The following is a 17,398-nucleotide window of genomic DNA, read 5'->3' on the forward strand; positions in this document are numbered from 1 at the left end:
TTGCATAAGTGTTTTACACTCTTATTCAAAATCCTATTTGATGTAGATCTTTCTATTAATAGAGGTAACCTCAGTGTTCAGCTATGTGAGTCGTTACAAATTGTCCCATTATTTTCATACATGTCAAATGTGAGTTATTTTGAAGAATGTGTTCATAAATAGAATCGCTTAGGTTACGTTAGCCGGGTAATTACAAAATACAGAATGTAGAAACGAATGAATTAAGAGAAACACACACACACACACACACACACACACACACACACACATATATATATATATATATATATATATATATATATATATATATATATATATATATATATATATATATATATATATATATATATCATCACTTACAACGCTTATAATTTTTTTCTCTTCGTCTATTCATGACCTCTCATTTTACCTTTGACCTCCAGGCGCGACGACTCGGTCCTTGCGTGTCAAACGCTGACCTGACGCACAATCAGTGAGGACAGAGGCCAGGCGCATCGTAACCAGTGGGTCGTCACGTCGTGCTCAAGATGACGGTAAGTCATCATTTGTCGAGACATCACAGCCCACCCTCTTCGGTCATGACCGTGACCACAGGTGGACGTGAAGTCGCTAACAGAACTGATCAGAAGTTATCAGGGATGAGTCCTGGGTAAAACCTTCACCAACCACAGTAATATCAACACTGATAATGGCGTTCGAACCCACGTGAACCCCTTGCTGTGTTGCAGATGTGGTGTATGAGTAACACAACTGGAGGTTGAATGGTGTTGCAAGAAGGGTGGGGCAGTAGTGATCATATATAACGCGCAGAGTTACGTATCATAACGTAACGAGAAACGATAATCACCCGGTGAACCACGTAACAGAAATATGACGTGAACAACCCAGTGTGCTCGCTGATCGTTTGGCTCGTTTTACTTGAAAGTTAAATGATTATTTGATATTTCTTGTGATTTGCTGTTGTTGACATATTCGCCATTTCTCAAGTCAGCAAGGTAGCGTAAAGAACAGAGGACCGAACCTTCGAGGGGAAAATTCTCACTTGGCTCCCTTCACTGTTCCTTCCTTTGGAAAAGTAAAACAGGATGGGAGGATTTCACCCCCCCCCCCTCCCCCCCAGCTCGCACCCATTTTTATCGCCTTCTGCGACACGCAGGGAATATGTGGGAATTATCATTTCTCCCCTATCCCCAGGGATAGGGTGATATATATATATATATATATATATATATATATATATATATATATATATATATATATATATATATATATATATATACATATATATATATATATATATATATATATATATATATATATATATATATATATGCTTTATCCATATCATATTTTTCCAGAGGTCCGACTTTTCGCAAGCTAGATGAATGAGACGACGGAGTCGTACCTCAGCTGGAGGGAGAATTCCCGCACATTCATTGTGATCAGTAGGAGGCCAGTGTCCCAGGACACGGGGGAGATATTTCTCAATAGTGGGGGGAAATATTGTTGAAAGTGAGGCTATGAGAGGGACCCTCTGTTTGTACCACGAGTTGGCCATCTGTCCAGAGGGCTGTCTGGCCATCTCTGTCCATGATAAGGTCAGAGTTGATCACCAGATGTTTACACCTGCTGGGAAAATGTTGCCTTGTTTGTTTTTGTAGGTTTGTGGTTAGGGAAGGGTGACACCATCCTCATGCTAGGCAAGGGTGACACCTTCCTCATGCTAGGCAAGGGTGACACCTTCTTCATGCTAGGCAAAGGTGACACCATCCTCATGCTAGGCAAGGGTGACACCATCCTCATGCTAGGCAAGGGTGACACCTTCCTCATGCTAGGCAAGGGTGACACCTTCCTCATGCTAGGCAAGGGTGACACCACCCTCATGCTAGGCAAGGGTGACACCCTCATGCTAGGCAGGTTGACACCACTTCTACACCTGCTGGGAAGCTGGTTGACATTTCATGGTAGGAAGGGTGACACCATCCTCATGCTAGGCAAGGGTGACACCATCCTCATACTAGGGAAGGGTGACACCTTCCCTTTATGCTAGGCAAGGTGACACCATCCTCATGCTAGGCAAGGGTGACACCTTCCTCATGCTAGGCAAGGGTGACACCTTCCTCATGCTAGGCAAGGGTGACACCTTCCTCATGCTAGGCAAGGGTGACACCACCCTCATACTGGGCAAGGGTGACACCTTCCTCATGCTAGGCAAGGGTGGACACCTTCCTCATGCTAGGCAAGGGTGACACACCCTCATGCTGGCAGGGTGACACCTTCCTCATGCTAGGCAAGGGTGACACCTTCCTCATGCTAGGCAAGGGTGACACCACCCTCATGCTAGGCATGGGTGACACCTTCCTCATGCTAGGCAAGGGTGACACCTTCCTCATGCTAGGCAAGGGTGACACCACCCTCATACTGGGGAAGGGTGACACCTTCCTCATGCTAGGCAAGGGTGACACCTTCCTCATGCTAGGCAAGGGTGACACCACCCTCATACTGGGGATGGGTGACACCTTCCTCATGCTGGGGAAGGGTGACACCTTCCTCATGCTAGGCAAGGGTGACACCTTCCTCATGCTAGGCAAGGGTGACACCTTCCTCATGCTAGGCAAGGGTGACACCACCCTCATACTGGGGAAGGGTGACACCATTTTCAGCAGAACAGGACTTACTTAACACACATCACTTTTACTTCACAACACACTGGTCTACGTCTGTCGACAGTCCCATGTTTGGCACGTCTTTGGAAACACACAGTGAGAAATACCCGGCTACTAAGGCCGCGTCACGGGTTTGAGAGACATCAACAGCATCAAAGCCAAATTCTTGTCGTCTTGAGAAGTCTCCCTGTCTTCGTGGCCACATTTGAGCACAAGCTGTACATGAGAGAGGATGTTGGAGAGGACACATGAACCACATGTGTGGAGTGTGGACGGCACACAGACACATGCGAATATTCACTCATAAAAGCATTAAATTGCTTCAACATGAAAAAGAAATCTTAAGGTTTCTAATATGAAAATGTCTTAGATACTTAATCTGTGTTTCTTTCGTCTTATATTTTACCAGAAAGAGAGAGGAAAACAGTTTCAACTTAGAAGTGATTGCACCGAACATTTTCGTGGATTTCCTTTATCAGAAGAAATCGTTTCGTGGAAAGGTAATCCAACCTTAGCGACTGTCGAGGAAGTCGTCTCTATTCATATCTTGGAGATAATTGCGTCCACTTGTGTGTTATCTTTGCCTCGCTTTGATGAGAGAGAGAGAGAGAGTGAAGCCTATACTGAGAACTGATGCACGCGATGTGAAGTGTGTGGGACGAGGCAGGATGGTGTTCTGAAAAGCTGTGGAAACTGTTGGCACTGATGGTAGATAAGGTGTTTATGTTGTCACAGATGGTGGTAAGCATGTTGCTTCTGCCGTAGCTGCTGTTTGATGTGTTCATATTGCCATGGGTTGTACTTCTTGACATGTTCCCTGTGCCGTATATGCTCGTTGATATGTTACTATCATCACTGGTGTTTTTCAGCATGTTCTTGTTGCCATAGATTGTGGTTTAGCATGTTTTCGTTGCCTCAGGTTGTGCTTTAGCATGTTTCTGTTGCCATGGGTCGTGGTTATCATGTTCCTGTTGCCATGGGTCGTGCTTAGCATGTTCCTGTTGCCATGGGTCGTGCTTAGCATGTTCCTGTTGCCATGGGTCGTGCTTAGCATGTTTCTGTTGCCATGGGTCGTGCTTAGCATGTTCCTGTTGCCATAAGTGCTAGTCATTACCTTCCAGCCGCCAAACATTGTAGCTGTTGTAGCGCTTGGGTAGTGTAGTGGCGTAGGTTGGCTTCCAAGCCTACTCACACGCCCTCATGACCTGGCTCATCAGCCTGCAAGGTCTTCCTGGAGCACGTGCCGCAAGTCAACACAGACCGGAAATGCACATATCCACTTCCGGAATACATGTAAACAGGTTGAGTCATCAAGACACGCCGGATGCGACCACCACCACCCCTGCCTCGCCAGCCCGGCGGCAGATTCGAACCCAGCTCGCCTCGCGTGTAGGTGTGAACACCGGCCTTGTTACCATGGGGTGAAGCGATGTTGGTATCACCTTGGTGGACAGTGTAGATGGCTTGTTCTTCATCACCGTCGATGATAATGGCTTCATGTGGCTTACTGTATGTCCTACTGACATCACGAGGCACCATTTCTGCTCATGCTTTAATTCTGTAGGTAGGTTCACATGTGGCCATGTGTGACCGCTTAACATGTTACATTACCATAGAGATGGCTTCGGAAAGGTGCCTACGCCACATATGATGGATTGTCATGGTTGTACTGCCGTAAATGTTGACTTGCCAAGTTTACCTCACCGTAGACCGACGTACCATGTTGGTACCACCATAGACTGACTTACCATGTTGGTACTATCGTTCATAGAAACACATAGGATGGCTCAGCATGATGCTGTCGGAACTCTGCCTCGGCTTAGCAAGATTCCTTTGAAAATGTCACTGTATTAACATACCTGTATTGTCATACGATGCATCTCTTGTCGTTTGGAGTTGACTTAAGCCAATTGCCGCAAGCTGTGGTTTATTGTTTTAATAATGGTGCTGTGTTCAGGATAGGGTTTAACTTAGGTGTACTTTGCTTAGATGAAGTCTATGCTTAAGGGTCATGTTGACGTGGTGGGTGTAGCCTATTCTGGGTCACGTTAATGTTGGTGTAGTCGACTTAGGGTCACGTTGAAGTGGGTGTAGCCTATCTACGGCACGTTGACGTGGTTTTGTAGCCTACTTACGAGTCACATTTAAGTTGCTGTAGCCTATCTAGCAGTCACGATCACGTGGGTGTAGGCAACTTAGGGGTCACGTTGACGTGGGTGTAGCCCTTCTGGGGTCACGTTGACGTGGTTGACGTTTGGTAGGCATCGTACCTTGGCAAGTCAAACAATAACAATGCAGTGCGGTTGCCAAACGTTTGTCAATTATTATTTCCCCCAACCGTTTTTCTCGCTCTTTTGTTAACCCATTCTAATGATTATTATGATGCTCTCTTCTCATTGCCCCTTCCCCCACCCCATTGCAACATGTGGGTTGACCGGGGGGGAGTGGAGGAGAGTAGAAAAAAGACAGATACCGAAAAAAGAACTGCCACATGTCGCCAGCCACCTCGTCTCTGGGGCTCTTTGCTGAAGCAACCTCTCGTAAGATCACTGTTTTCCCTATCATCTACATCAAACACATACCTCCTACAGTGATTCCCAGTTTATAGAAGCGTTAGAAGATACTTTTCTGTCTTTCTATGCGTCCCTTTTGATGTACTTCGGACATATTCACCGTAATCTGAATATAGAATATCTATTGATCTTACCATCCGATCAGTACTGATATTTCCCGCGCTATGTGTCAAGTTGTCAGTTGCAAGGGAATATATTTGACGGTGGAAGGAGAGGGAGAGGAGAGTTGTGGCCGTTATGATCCATGTAAGGGTGATAGGTTCTGGGATGTTATCTCCTTCTCTTAGTATAGATATTATTAGTATTGTAAAGACTAAGATGATTTTTATCGATCATTTCAGTAGCGCTTGATTATATCATTGAAACTAGTTTGTGTGGTGACCGTTCACCAAATAATGTTTTTTTTCCATTAAATATTAAAGATATTACAAACCATGAATCCACAAGTCCCTGCAAAGTGGTTTCATGAACAGAATTGAAACCCCTCAGAACCCCCACGCATTACTTCAACGCTCACGAAGGCATGACCTTAAACCTTATATTACATATACTTTCAGGCCAACAAGCTGCACAAATATGGAAACATATCGATTGCACACACACACACACACACACACACGCTCCCTCAGCTTCGCATGGCGTCCGCGAGTGTCGTTCAAGCAGTCCTCAGATGAATGACTCGCTCACTTAGGTCAGTCGACATACCATCAGTTTGGACGGAATACATTTGAATATCTCTATGAGCGGCGTTATTGGCGGGGGCGTTGTGGATGCTTGTTGTTCCTTCTGTTACTGGCTACTGTTCCTCTTTCTGTTGCTGTTGTTCCTACTTCTGTTACCGTTATTTCAATTGTTCCTGCTGTTCTCTGCTGCCGCTGTTTCATTTGTTCATTCTGTTTCTGCTGCCATTGGTTCTGCTGCCGTTGTTGCTGCTATTTCGGTGCCAGTGTTGTCTCTACTTCACCTACCGTTATTGTTACTGTTATTGTTGCTTCCTCTGCCGTTGCTAATTCTAATTGTATTCTTCTGTTGTTCTTTTTGACCCTTGCTCTCCCCGCTGATTCTGCTACTGCTGCTGTACAGCTGTTCCTGCTGCTATTCTCTCTAGTTCACCTCTTCAGATAGTAATACAGTCTGCATTCTATTTTCCGAGTAGAAAAAAAAAAAAGATCCCTCGGGGTTACCTAACGACAGTTTAATAACAGTTTGATTGCAATTCAACTTCAAACACGTGACAGGTAATACACTGTAGGCTGTGCGACCTTGCACATATAATTTTCTTCCTATTATTAACGTTGTCACAGCTGACGCTGGTGGTAATTAATATTTGTTGGGAATTGACTCGTGCTAATTAACATTTATATGGCCTTGACACCACACCCGTGGAAACAAGAGATATTGTAACTGTTTTTGTTGTTGTTGCATATGTTGGTAAAGTGGCAACTTCACAGAGATGCCGAACGTTGCTAGATATAATTATTATCAGCAGACACGATGGTACAATTCCTTAGCAAGAAAGTACTATTCTACAGCATGACGGGGCGATCTGTACACCCGTCCATTTTACCGTCATGCTCAAAAGTTTAATTAGACCAAACTCTTAATTCCGACAGTCGTATACTATATAGATTTTCGTTGTTTACCAGCCCTGCTGTTGATATACTTAAAGCTCTGGTAACGAATCAAGTCTTCCTCGCTGGAATACCCCAGAACAGCACGGGTGGGTGCACGTATGGTAATTGTACGGTTATACGTGCGATGTTCGGGTGCACGTATTAGAGGAGTACAGGTGCACGTATAGTATTACGGATGTACGTCTGAAAAATGACGTGGATACACTCACGAAATTTGCACGGATGCACGCATGGTAACTTTCATTGACACTTACTATCGTGTAATTGTATATCAAGAGTATGATGTATCCTACACCTTCTTACAAATGTGACGGGAGAATTGTACCCACTGTACGTTCTATACTTGCCTACGCCTACCACCTACATATTTACTATCTTTGATCTGCTTTGTATGTTTATCTTGATTTTTTGTTTTTATAAAAATGCATGTATGACATATATGGTTGCACGTATGAAAGCTGTATGGCTATATGTATGATAAAAGTATGATGATTGACGTTTGTACGTATGAAAGCTGTATGGCTATATGTGTGATAAAAGTATGATGATTGTACGGTTGCACGTATGAAAGCTGTATGGCTATATGTATGATAAAAGTATGATAATTGTACGGTTGTACGTATGACAGCTGTATGAGCGTACGTTTACCTGTATGGCGGTACACAAGACAGCTGTAGGAGTGCGCGTTTGATACAGCAGCAGTTAGGATCCACCTAGGGTTAGCGTTTAAGGCATCCCCTCCACCGGAGACAATATATTTCATGATATCATTATTGTGTCCTAGAGATCTTCATGTTCAACCTCTCACGAGATGTGTGTGATCATAAGGTTCACACCTATACAGAGCGGTCAGACAGTAAACCAGGCTTTTTGTAAAGAGGTTCCGCTTCAACTGAGGGACGAAGTTAAGACGAACCGCCACCCACCAGCTGTTTGAACATGGTCGATGGTCTTTGGACCATGACAACGCTCCTACACACACACACACACACACACACACACACACTGCTCTCTCCACACCCACTGTATTCACCCGACCTCGCCTCCATGTGATATTTTTTTTCTGTTCACTAAAAAGATGAAAGTGAAGTTGAACGGTAAAATATTTGATGATATTCTTCCACCATCCAGAATAACGTGGGAGACGAACTCGTTCAGTTGAAGACTTCCAGATGTTTGCTTCCGGAGGTGACATTTGCCTGTCATCAGATGGGGGATTAACTTTCCATCGGACGGCTTTTAAAAATGTTATATGTACGATATTCCGTAAAAAGTAAGGCTGTTCTAGAACTTTGTGATGACGTTTCGTATATATATATATTTACATATATATACATATTTATTGAGTGTATGTGTGTGCGTGTGTGTGTGTGTACTTTTGTTTATCAGTATTTCTTCCCTAATGACTGTTAATAATTCATTATTTTGGAAGACTGATACAATAAGGTCATACGGCCCAATGAACAGGAAACGAAAAACATTACATCATTTGGAACACTGCAGCGGGGAGTGGCAACCCTGACGGGATCCCCTCCCCCTCACCCTCCCCCGCCGTTGTTGGCAAGCCTGACGCGCTAGCTCCACGTGATCCCGCGGCCACGTGACTGACTCACGTGACCACGTGGGTGAGGGAAGGTCCTCATCGGTGTCCATGGACTCAATTCCCTCTCATTGCATTTGGGGGGGTTAAGTTTTTTTTTGGTTCGTTGTGGTTTAATGTGGAGAATGTCACCCAGCTGTTGACCAGAGATGTGAAGGCTGTACTGGCCTTTGCTGCATGCTAGGGGACACATACATCCCCAGGTGGAGATGTACCTAGCTTATCTCAGTGTAATCTCTCTCTCTCTCTCTCTCTCTCTCTCTCTCTCTCTCTCTCTCTCTCTCTCTCTCTCTCTCTCTCTCTCTCTCTCTCATATGAGGTACTTCCTCCCTCGCTCGCCGTAGATAAGAGAATGACACACAAGGGAATCATTCTCTAGGGAACAAAGGAAGCAAAGTGAAGTCCATTAGAAGAGAAAATTATCGAGTTACCTCAGAGAGTGGCGGAGGGGTGGGGTGAACCGCTGCCAGACGTAGCTAAACCAACAACATCTCAGGCCTCCCACAACAAAGCCTCAGCAATACACACTTTTGCCTCCCAGTAGAAAAATACATCGAGTTGTACATTGAAATCTTTAGTAGAATGTTTATATTATCTTAGTATTCCATTATTTTTTCTCTAAAAATGCACCCCAAACCTACAACCATTATCCGAAGTCTCTAACCAGCTGACATCCGGGAAATGAAATCAGTTATTCACTTAGCGTCACCCTTACCAACGCAGCCCAAACAGATCTTCGCCTTCATCTATAAATGAGGTTCACATACGTTAAAAGATATCAGATCCTTTGCCTTCATCTATGAATGAGGTTCACATACGTTAAAAGATATCAGATCCTTTGCCTTCATCGATGAATGAGGTTCACATACGTTAAAAGATATTAAATTTCCTTCTTTATTTTCACAAATCGTAGACATCATATAAGCAGGGATATCGCAATGTAAACAGAGTAAGATAGAGTTTATCAGATATGTTACCTCAACTACTGAATGAGACGGCAGTCGATGCCAAAGTAATTTGTTCCGTGATCATGGTGGTACAGCCAGTCGTCGCTCTGGAAAAGAAAGAAAAAAAAAACATGATCTTAGTGTCTGTACACGAACATATGTTGACGAACAGAATCGATGAAGACGAAATCTCATTGGATAGATTACTGGTAGATAAGATGGTCTATATATATAATATATATATATATATATATATATATATATATATATATATATATATATATATATATATATATATATATATGTATGTATGTATATATGTATACCGGGGTCGACGTGCTGTCAATGGATTGAATCAGGGCATGTGAAGCGTCTTGGGTAAACCATGGAAAGTTGTGTGGGGCCTGGATGTGGAAAGGGAGCTGTTGTTTCGGGCATTATTACATGACAGCTAGAGAATGAGTGTGAACGAATGGGGCCTTTGTTGTCTTTTCCTAGCGCTACCTCGCACACATGAGGGGGATGTTATTCCATGTGTGGCGAGGTGGCGATAGGAATAAGTAAAGGCAGACAGTATGAATTATGTACATGTGTATATATGTATATGTCTGTGTGTGTATATTTATATATGTGTGTACATTGAGATGTATAGGTATGTATATTTGCGTGTGTGGACGTGTATGTATATACATGAGTATGGGGGTGGGTTGGGCCATTTCTTTCGTCTGTTTCCTTGCGCTACCTCGCAAACGCGGGAGACAGCGACAAAGCAAAATAAGATATAAATGAATATGTGTGTGTGTGTGTGTGTGTGTGTTATGAAAGGAGTCTGACGTTCATGTTACCCCGTCTCTTAACCTTGTATATATGTACCATGTCTTTACTCCTATACATGTATACATACACACACACACACACACCAGCCTAAACCAGGTATCCACTTATCGACCAGCCTCATGGAGGGGAGGGGGAGTAAGATCACCTGGGTTGTGTGGGGACTGATTACCGCGCCCATAATATCGAACCCTTAGGGGCCTGAGGCTGAGCGGGCACGTGCTGACCCCATAGTCTGCGAAGCTAACCTCAACCCTACGGAAGCCCGTAAAAAAAACTGTATACATGTTATTACCTAATTTTTATTACTAATACTACTATGCAGAGGGAGATCTACATCTGGAGGCAATCCTTCAACTCTTCAAAACCTCTACATTTTGTCCATATTCGTTCTATTCTCATTCAGTTCATTCCATTCATCCCCCAACGTTAATAGCATACAAGTATTTCTTCCTATTCTTTCCTACAAGCTTTTTTTTTTTTATTACATATTGTGTCCTGTGGTTGTTCTATCCCCACGTCTCTTGAGGATGTCTGTGTCGTCAGTCTGGTTCAAAAATTAAAGGTTGTGATCATATCACCCCTCACTCTTTATTCCTCCAGGGTTGGCATACGTAAAGGCCTCTAACCCAACTTGTAACTCAGCCCTCTTAATTCTGGTAGTTTTTGTTGTGTGCTTACCTCTTGGCACTGTAGTGGGAAGGAGTTTTACACTCTTGGGTCCCCATCTCTTGAACATTCTCGACTGTCAAACAACTTCTTAAATTCATATATAGTTTTAGTGCCTGTATTAACCATGTCCCCAGTCATTGTATTCCACTCAACCATCATGCTTATGCTATAAAAAACAAAAGCTTCTTTACATATTTCATAACTTGTGTGTGTGTGTGTGTGTGTGTGTGTGTGTATGTGTGTGTGTAATTACCTCTCTACAGTATGGGGCAGATATCAGACCTGAATCTATAACATTTTAGAAATGGATTCATAATAAGTTGCGTGTCTGTGACAATTGTTGGAAAATAAGATTTTAGGATAGAGTTTTAATGACAGTGAAATGTTTAGACCTTATTACCAAGACACTCTCTCTCTCTCTCTCTCTCTCTCTCTCTCTCTCTCTCTCTCTCTCTCTCTCTCTCTCTCTCTCTCTCCCCGCAGCAACATAGGCCTACTCACGTCACGGGAACTGCTGCTGCTGCTGCTGGATCTCTGGGATGGTAATGATATATTTTTTTTTCATCTTTATATATATATATAACTTTACGATGGTATATAACCCATCATGAGGCTCAGTAAGGGGCCACGTGACACCCCCACCCCCATCCATCTGACATAAATCTGTTGATCACATTTTTCCTGTGAACTCCCAAGATAATGGAAATGGATTCCACTGAATCGAGTGATAGCAAAGATGGTGATTCATAAATCTTAAGATAATCTTAGGGTTAGAAAATTACATTTGAACAGTCACGCGAACGTTTCAATGTAACACTAGTGTCTGATTGAAGGATGAAATGTCAGTAGTATGATAAGATATCTACCGACATTTACTCATGAAAACTTTCTGCGTGAAAGACCTTAACTCGTGTGCGAGTTGACAGTATTGCGTCTTACGTCTGTCTGTCTGTCTGTCTGTCTGTCTACCGCTTAACTTCCTCGCCTTCCGCTTGGTAACCGTCATCATAACTTAGAGAGGATGTGAGACACACTAGTTACATCACCAGCAAAACACTGGTTGGATCGTATTCCCTCAGTGTGTTCGCATCAGAGGTTTCAATTCTGTTTGATGTCGGGGTTGTCGGTGTGCAGCGGAGGATTATGTGGTCTCACCTGGCCCTGACTCTATAGGGATTGATCGTCCGAGGGGAAGAATTGTATTATTATTATTTTTTTTTCCCAGGAAATGTATGTATTATCTCTTATCTTATTCTTCCATTATCCTTAGTCCTCCTCTCCTCCTCATCTTCTACCTTTCCTTCCTCCTTGTTGAAGCACAGGACGACAGCGTCCTTAATGGACATTATTCAACATCTCTTCTGGAGGAGAATAGCAGGATACGGCCGTCTATCCTGGGGGGAAAATCACGTGTCTCCCCACACTTGGCCGAGCCAGTCTCGAGTTTGTTCGTCCGTTCGTTCGTTCTGTCCCTCCCTCATCACAACAGCTGTGTTGACCTTTTCGATTTCAATACAAAAAAAAAAAAAATGAACTATTTCTTTTCTTTCTCTTGACAGTATCAATACACAACCCAAAAAAATGTTAACCATCCAGGCCTTTTCTCAGCAGCTACAGTAAGGATCTATTCATCAAATTATGATAAATGTTACGACCGATGATAAAGTAGTTATGTAGTTATCAGGAAGGACGCACACGCGAATGTCGGGGTTGGGGGGGGGGGGGGAAGGTGAGAGTAAAACATGATTTAAATGTCAACTTTGACGTGTGCAGCGTCACGTGGTGTGCCAGTTAAAAAGCATCATGTGTTAACAGCTTTTGCATCACGTGTTAACATTTAACTGCATTACATGTTTACTGTTAACTGCACTACGTGTTACCATTTAACTTGTCATTTCTTACCTGCTAACTGTATCATGTGTAAACGGTTAACTGTATCAGGTGCTATCATTTAACTTATCACGTGTTAACAATTAACTGTATGATGTGTTATCATTTAACGATATATATCGTGTTAACAGTTAACTGTATCACGTATCATCATTTAACCGTATCACGTGTTAACTGTATCACGTGTTAACAGTCAACTGTATCACGTATTAACAGTTAACTTTATCACGTATTAACAGGTAACAGTAGGCATTCGATACTTACATAAAAGACCTGAAGGTATCAATCATTACTGTAATATCACATGTAGTTATTGATGACCTGTGATTGATGCTATTACAGTAACAAACTTCGCTGGCAAGGCTCAGGTTCTGTAATCACTAATTGCTCGTAATGATAGCACAAATTACCTTAATTAAAGACATTGGTTATATAGCCCAAACGATCACCATTACTACAGGCACTAGTCATCAATACACCCAGTGCTAATCACCAGTACAGCCATTACGATACACTCATCATCTCTCCAGTCCCTGGTTCCTCATCCCTCCCCATCCTCTCTTGATCATCACCCACTTCATTCCCCTTCCTCTCCTACTCATCACCCACTTCATTCCCCTTCCTACTCATCATCACCCACTTCATTCCCCTTCCTACTCATCATCACCCACTTCATTCCCCTTCCTACTCATCATCACCCACTTCATTCCCCTTCCTACTCATCATCACCCACTTCATTCCCCTTCCTACTCATCATCACCCACTTCATTCCCCTTCCAACTCATCATCACCCACTTCATTCTCCTTCCTACTCATCATCACCCACTTCATTCCCCTTCCTACTCATCATCACCCACTTCATTCCCCTTCCAACTCATCATCACCCACTTCATTCCCCTTCCTACTCATCATCACCCACTTCATTCCCCTTCCTACTCATCATCTCCCCCCCCCTCCTTACCCTCCCTCCAGACGACCTCTCCCTTGGAATACTGAAAGAAGTTGGCCAAATAGCCTTTCCGATCACCAAAATGTTCAGTAAATCATGGCAAGAAAGGCAAGTGTAAAAATGACTGGAAATAAGCTTGTTTGATTCCCATTTTTCAAAAACAAGATAAAGAAAATCACTTCGAACTACAGTCCAATTATCCCTACGTCAGGTACTGAAGAAAGTGTACGAAATGATAATTATGAGATGAAATCATTATATTCTTAGACGATAGAAAACCAACAACCTATCATCAACACGGTGTTGAATGAAATATCATGTGGAATGAATCTGGTTGAATTCTTTAAGTCACATATACGTATACTCGTAATGACTGGGTATATATATATATATATACCTTCAGATGTGATGAACTGGAATCCTTTGAAAACTTTTAACAAAGCTCCAGATAAAAGACTGCTACGTTAAGATTAAACCTCACGGTATATGAGATCGAGTCTGTGTGGCGATACCAGCCTGGCTAGGAAATAGGAAACGATAGTAGTGAGTATTTAAGTGGAGGAAGCAACCGACTGGCTTCAAGTGACAAGCAAGGGGGTACCACAAGGCTCTCAGTCCTGGCACCTATACTTTTCATCACCCACAACACTGGCCTGAAGACGGGACTCGCTAGTTGATTTGCGGCGTTTGTTGACAGCGCGAAATTAGTAAAATACAGCCTAGTTAGACTTCATGAAAGCTCAGTGAATTGGACATATTGTTTGAGTGGTCAGACGTTTGGCTAATGGACTCCACTGTAGACAGACGCAAAAACTAATGCGTTTCCGGAAAAAAAGATATATATTCATCATGAATGTACAGCGTCCAGTAAACTAGTATTAGATATGAATAAAGAACGAGACCTCAGAGTAATGATCAGGAGTGTCATAGAGTATACTAAACAATATCCAGCTACATATAAGAGAGCTAATATGATGCTGGGTCTCAGAATAAGAAATGTGAGCTATAACACAAAGGATGCAATGTTCGCTTTACAGCGGCCCGGTCACCAGCTGACCAAACCTCTCCACCACCACACCGGGTCCCAACACCACTACGTATCCCAACGCCACAACCCTCCCCACCACCACAACGTATCCCAACACCACAACCCTCGTCAACACCACAACCCTCGTCAACACCACAACGTATCCCAATACCACAATCCTCTGAGACACCACAGCCCTCGCCACCACCGCCAGCGCCCTTGTCCATCCCGTGTATTCCCGTGTACTTGCCGCCATCCCAACCTTCACCACCCAGCAACCACCCTTACCCTCGCTACCACCTTATCCCCAACAACCTACCCAACCTTTTCCACCATCAACAAACCTCACCAACACCTCAATCTAAACCCTAAGGAATGTTCGAGATACTATCGAATGACAAACTAACATGCCATAATTTCCTCATGTCACGAATTGACATGATGTTGAAAGGAATGAAAAATAATGCTAAAGGGGGATAAGTTTGTTTGTTTTTCTTGTGTAGAATTGTAAGATGATATAATACATTACCACCAGATGTTGTCATTGCAAAGACTATCAACTCGTCTCAAACGAGGCTACACAAACACTTCAGCGATATCACTTATCAGTAAACAAGCACATTCAAGATGGAAAAATAGATCCATGAGTTTCTTTGAAGTACCAGATCATCTGACCTCATATTTCTTTGTAGATTTGAGTCTCCACCTTGGATCAATCGTTTTCAACTGTTTCAGTTATTATTTCAAGCACATTTTCTATGTAAATTTCTGTGGCAGTAGACCCTCCATACATCACATGGGGCTTCTGCTCAGCTGCTTCGCGCTGGCTATTGTGCCGGAGGGAGCGGTGGGAGGGGAGGAGCCTCCTGCTTCACTATTCTCTCTCTGACATTAATAAGATTAGAAGCTCAGTGATGCTGTTATTGTCTTGCAGCAGATAACCTCATCATGGACCATCACGTCTCCTTCCCTACTCGTCATCTTCCTCCTCATCGTCATCATTCCACCACCTTCTACCCATTATCCTTCCGCTTCCTGCTCGTTCATCCTCTGCTTCCGCTCATCACCTCACCCTTGCTGCTGATCATCCATAGTTACCCCTCCCGTTCATTCCTTTCCCACATGCCCGTCATCATCATCATCCTGCTCCCACTCTTATCATCCTGCTCCCCATCGTGCTCATTCATCAAGCCACCCACTATACATTCATCAAGTCGGCCATGGCTGCCTCAAAGGCCGTATTTGATGAGCCTTTCAGGCAAGGTGATGAAGAGATCCTTGAGATCAATGACTTCGGCGGCCATCATACGGAGGAAGAGTCGGAATGGGGAGTGGGGAAGGAGGGAGAGGTAGTGAAGGCGATGGAGACAGGCCGAACAGTCAAAGGGTTCACATTAGTTCCGAAGAAGTTCGTTTTAAGATTCGGAGCTTCAGACTAGGGTTCGGTTTATTCAGAGGAGGATTCGATGGATTCAGGTTACGATTTCAGAGGCTCTTTATTGGAATTAGGAAACAGGATTTCATGGATTTATCATATAGAATTCCACATATTCCCAATTCTTTATTAAAATCTGAGGAAGTTGAAAATCGGAGGAAATTATTTTTCAAGGCCTTGGATTTTTCTTCATTTTTTTGAAAAAATAGATTTACCTGAAAATTTCAGCATAGATGCTTTTACGTCTGTTGAATAAGAATCTGTGGTCAAAACCTTAAAATTCGTGTAATTAGTCGAGTAATTAGCATATTGATATAATTATAATTAATATTATGTATGTAAATAATCACTTAATTTTACGAAATGCAGTCTTTTGACTCGATATCCTTAATCACCATATAGAATACCACATATTCCAAAATTTTCATTAAAATCTGAAGATGCTGAAAACCTGAGCAAAATATCCTTGGATTTTTCTTGATTTTTTTTGAGAAAATAGATTTTCCTGAAAATTTCAGCATAGATGCTTTTACGTTTGTTGAATACGAATCTGTGGTCAAAACCTTAAAATTCGTGTAATTAGTCAAGTGATTAGCATATTAATACAATTATAATTAATATTAAGTATGTAATTAAACGCTTAATTTTATGCAGGCTTTTGACTCGATATCCTTAATCACCATATAGAATACCACATATACCCAAATTTTCATTAAAATCTGAAGTTGAAAATCGGAGGAAATTATTTTAAAGGTTATAGCCTAGGATTTTTCTTGATTTTTTGGAAAAAATAGATTTTCCTGAAATTTTCAGCATAGATGCTTTTACGTCTGTTGAATAAGAATCTGTGGTCAAAACCTTAAAATTCGTTTAATTAGTCGAGTAATTAGCATAATATAACTAATTAATATTAAGTATGTAATTAAGCGCTTGATTTTACGAAATGCAGTTTTTTGACTCGATATTCTTAATCACCATATAGAATAACACACATTCCCAGATTGTCATTAAAATCTGAAGAAGTTGAAAATCGGAGCAAAATATTATCCAAGCCTTGGATTTTTCTTGATTTTTTTGAGAAAATAGATTTTCCTGAACATTTCAGCATAGATGCTTTTACGTTTGTTGAATAAGAATCTGTGGTCAAAACCTTAAAATTCGTGTAATTAGT

General features: G+C 42.4%; 1 protein-coding gene across 1 annotated transcript in view; it reads left to right on the top strand.

Moving 5' to 3' along the window:
- Window positions 1-422: 422 nt before the first annotated feature.
- The window catches only part of LOC139751554 (uncharacterized), a 105,022-nt gene continuing 88,046 nt past the window's right edge, over window positions 423-17,398 (top strand). Inside the window, exon 1 of the mRNA XM_071667099.1 lies at window positions 423-533. Coding sequence (XP_071523200.1) covers window positions 528-533 — 6 coding nt within the window. The 5' untranslated portion in view covers window positions 423-527. The remainder of the gene's footprint in view (window positions 534-17,398) is intronic.

The sequence above is a fragment of the Panulirus ornatus genome, chromosome 11 (assembly GCF_036320965.1).
Source record: "Panulirus ornatus isolate Po-2019 chromosome 11, ASM3632096v1, whole genome shotgun sequence".
Lineage (NCBI taxonomy): Eukaryota > Metazoa > Arthropoda > Malacostraca > Decapoda > Palinuridae > Panulirus > Panulirus ornatus.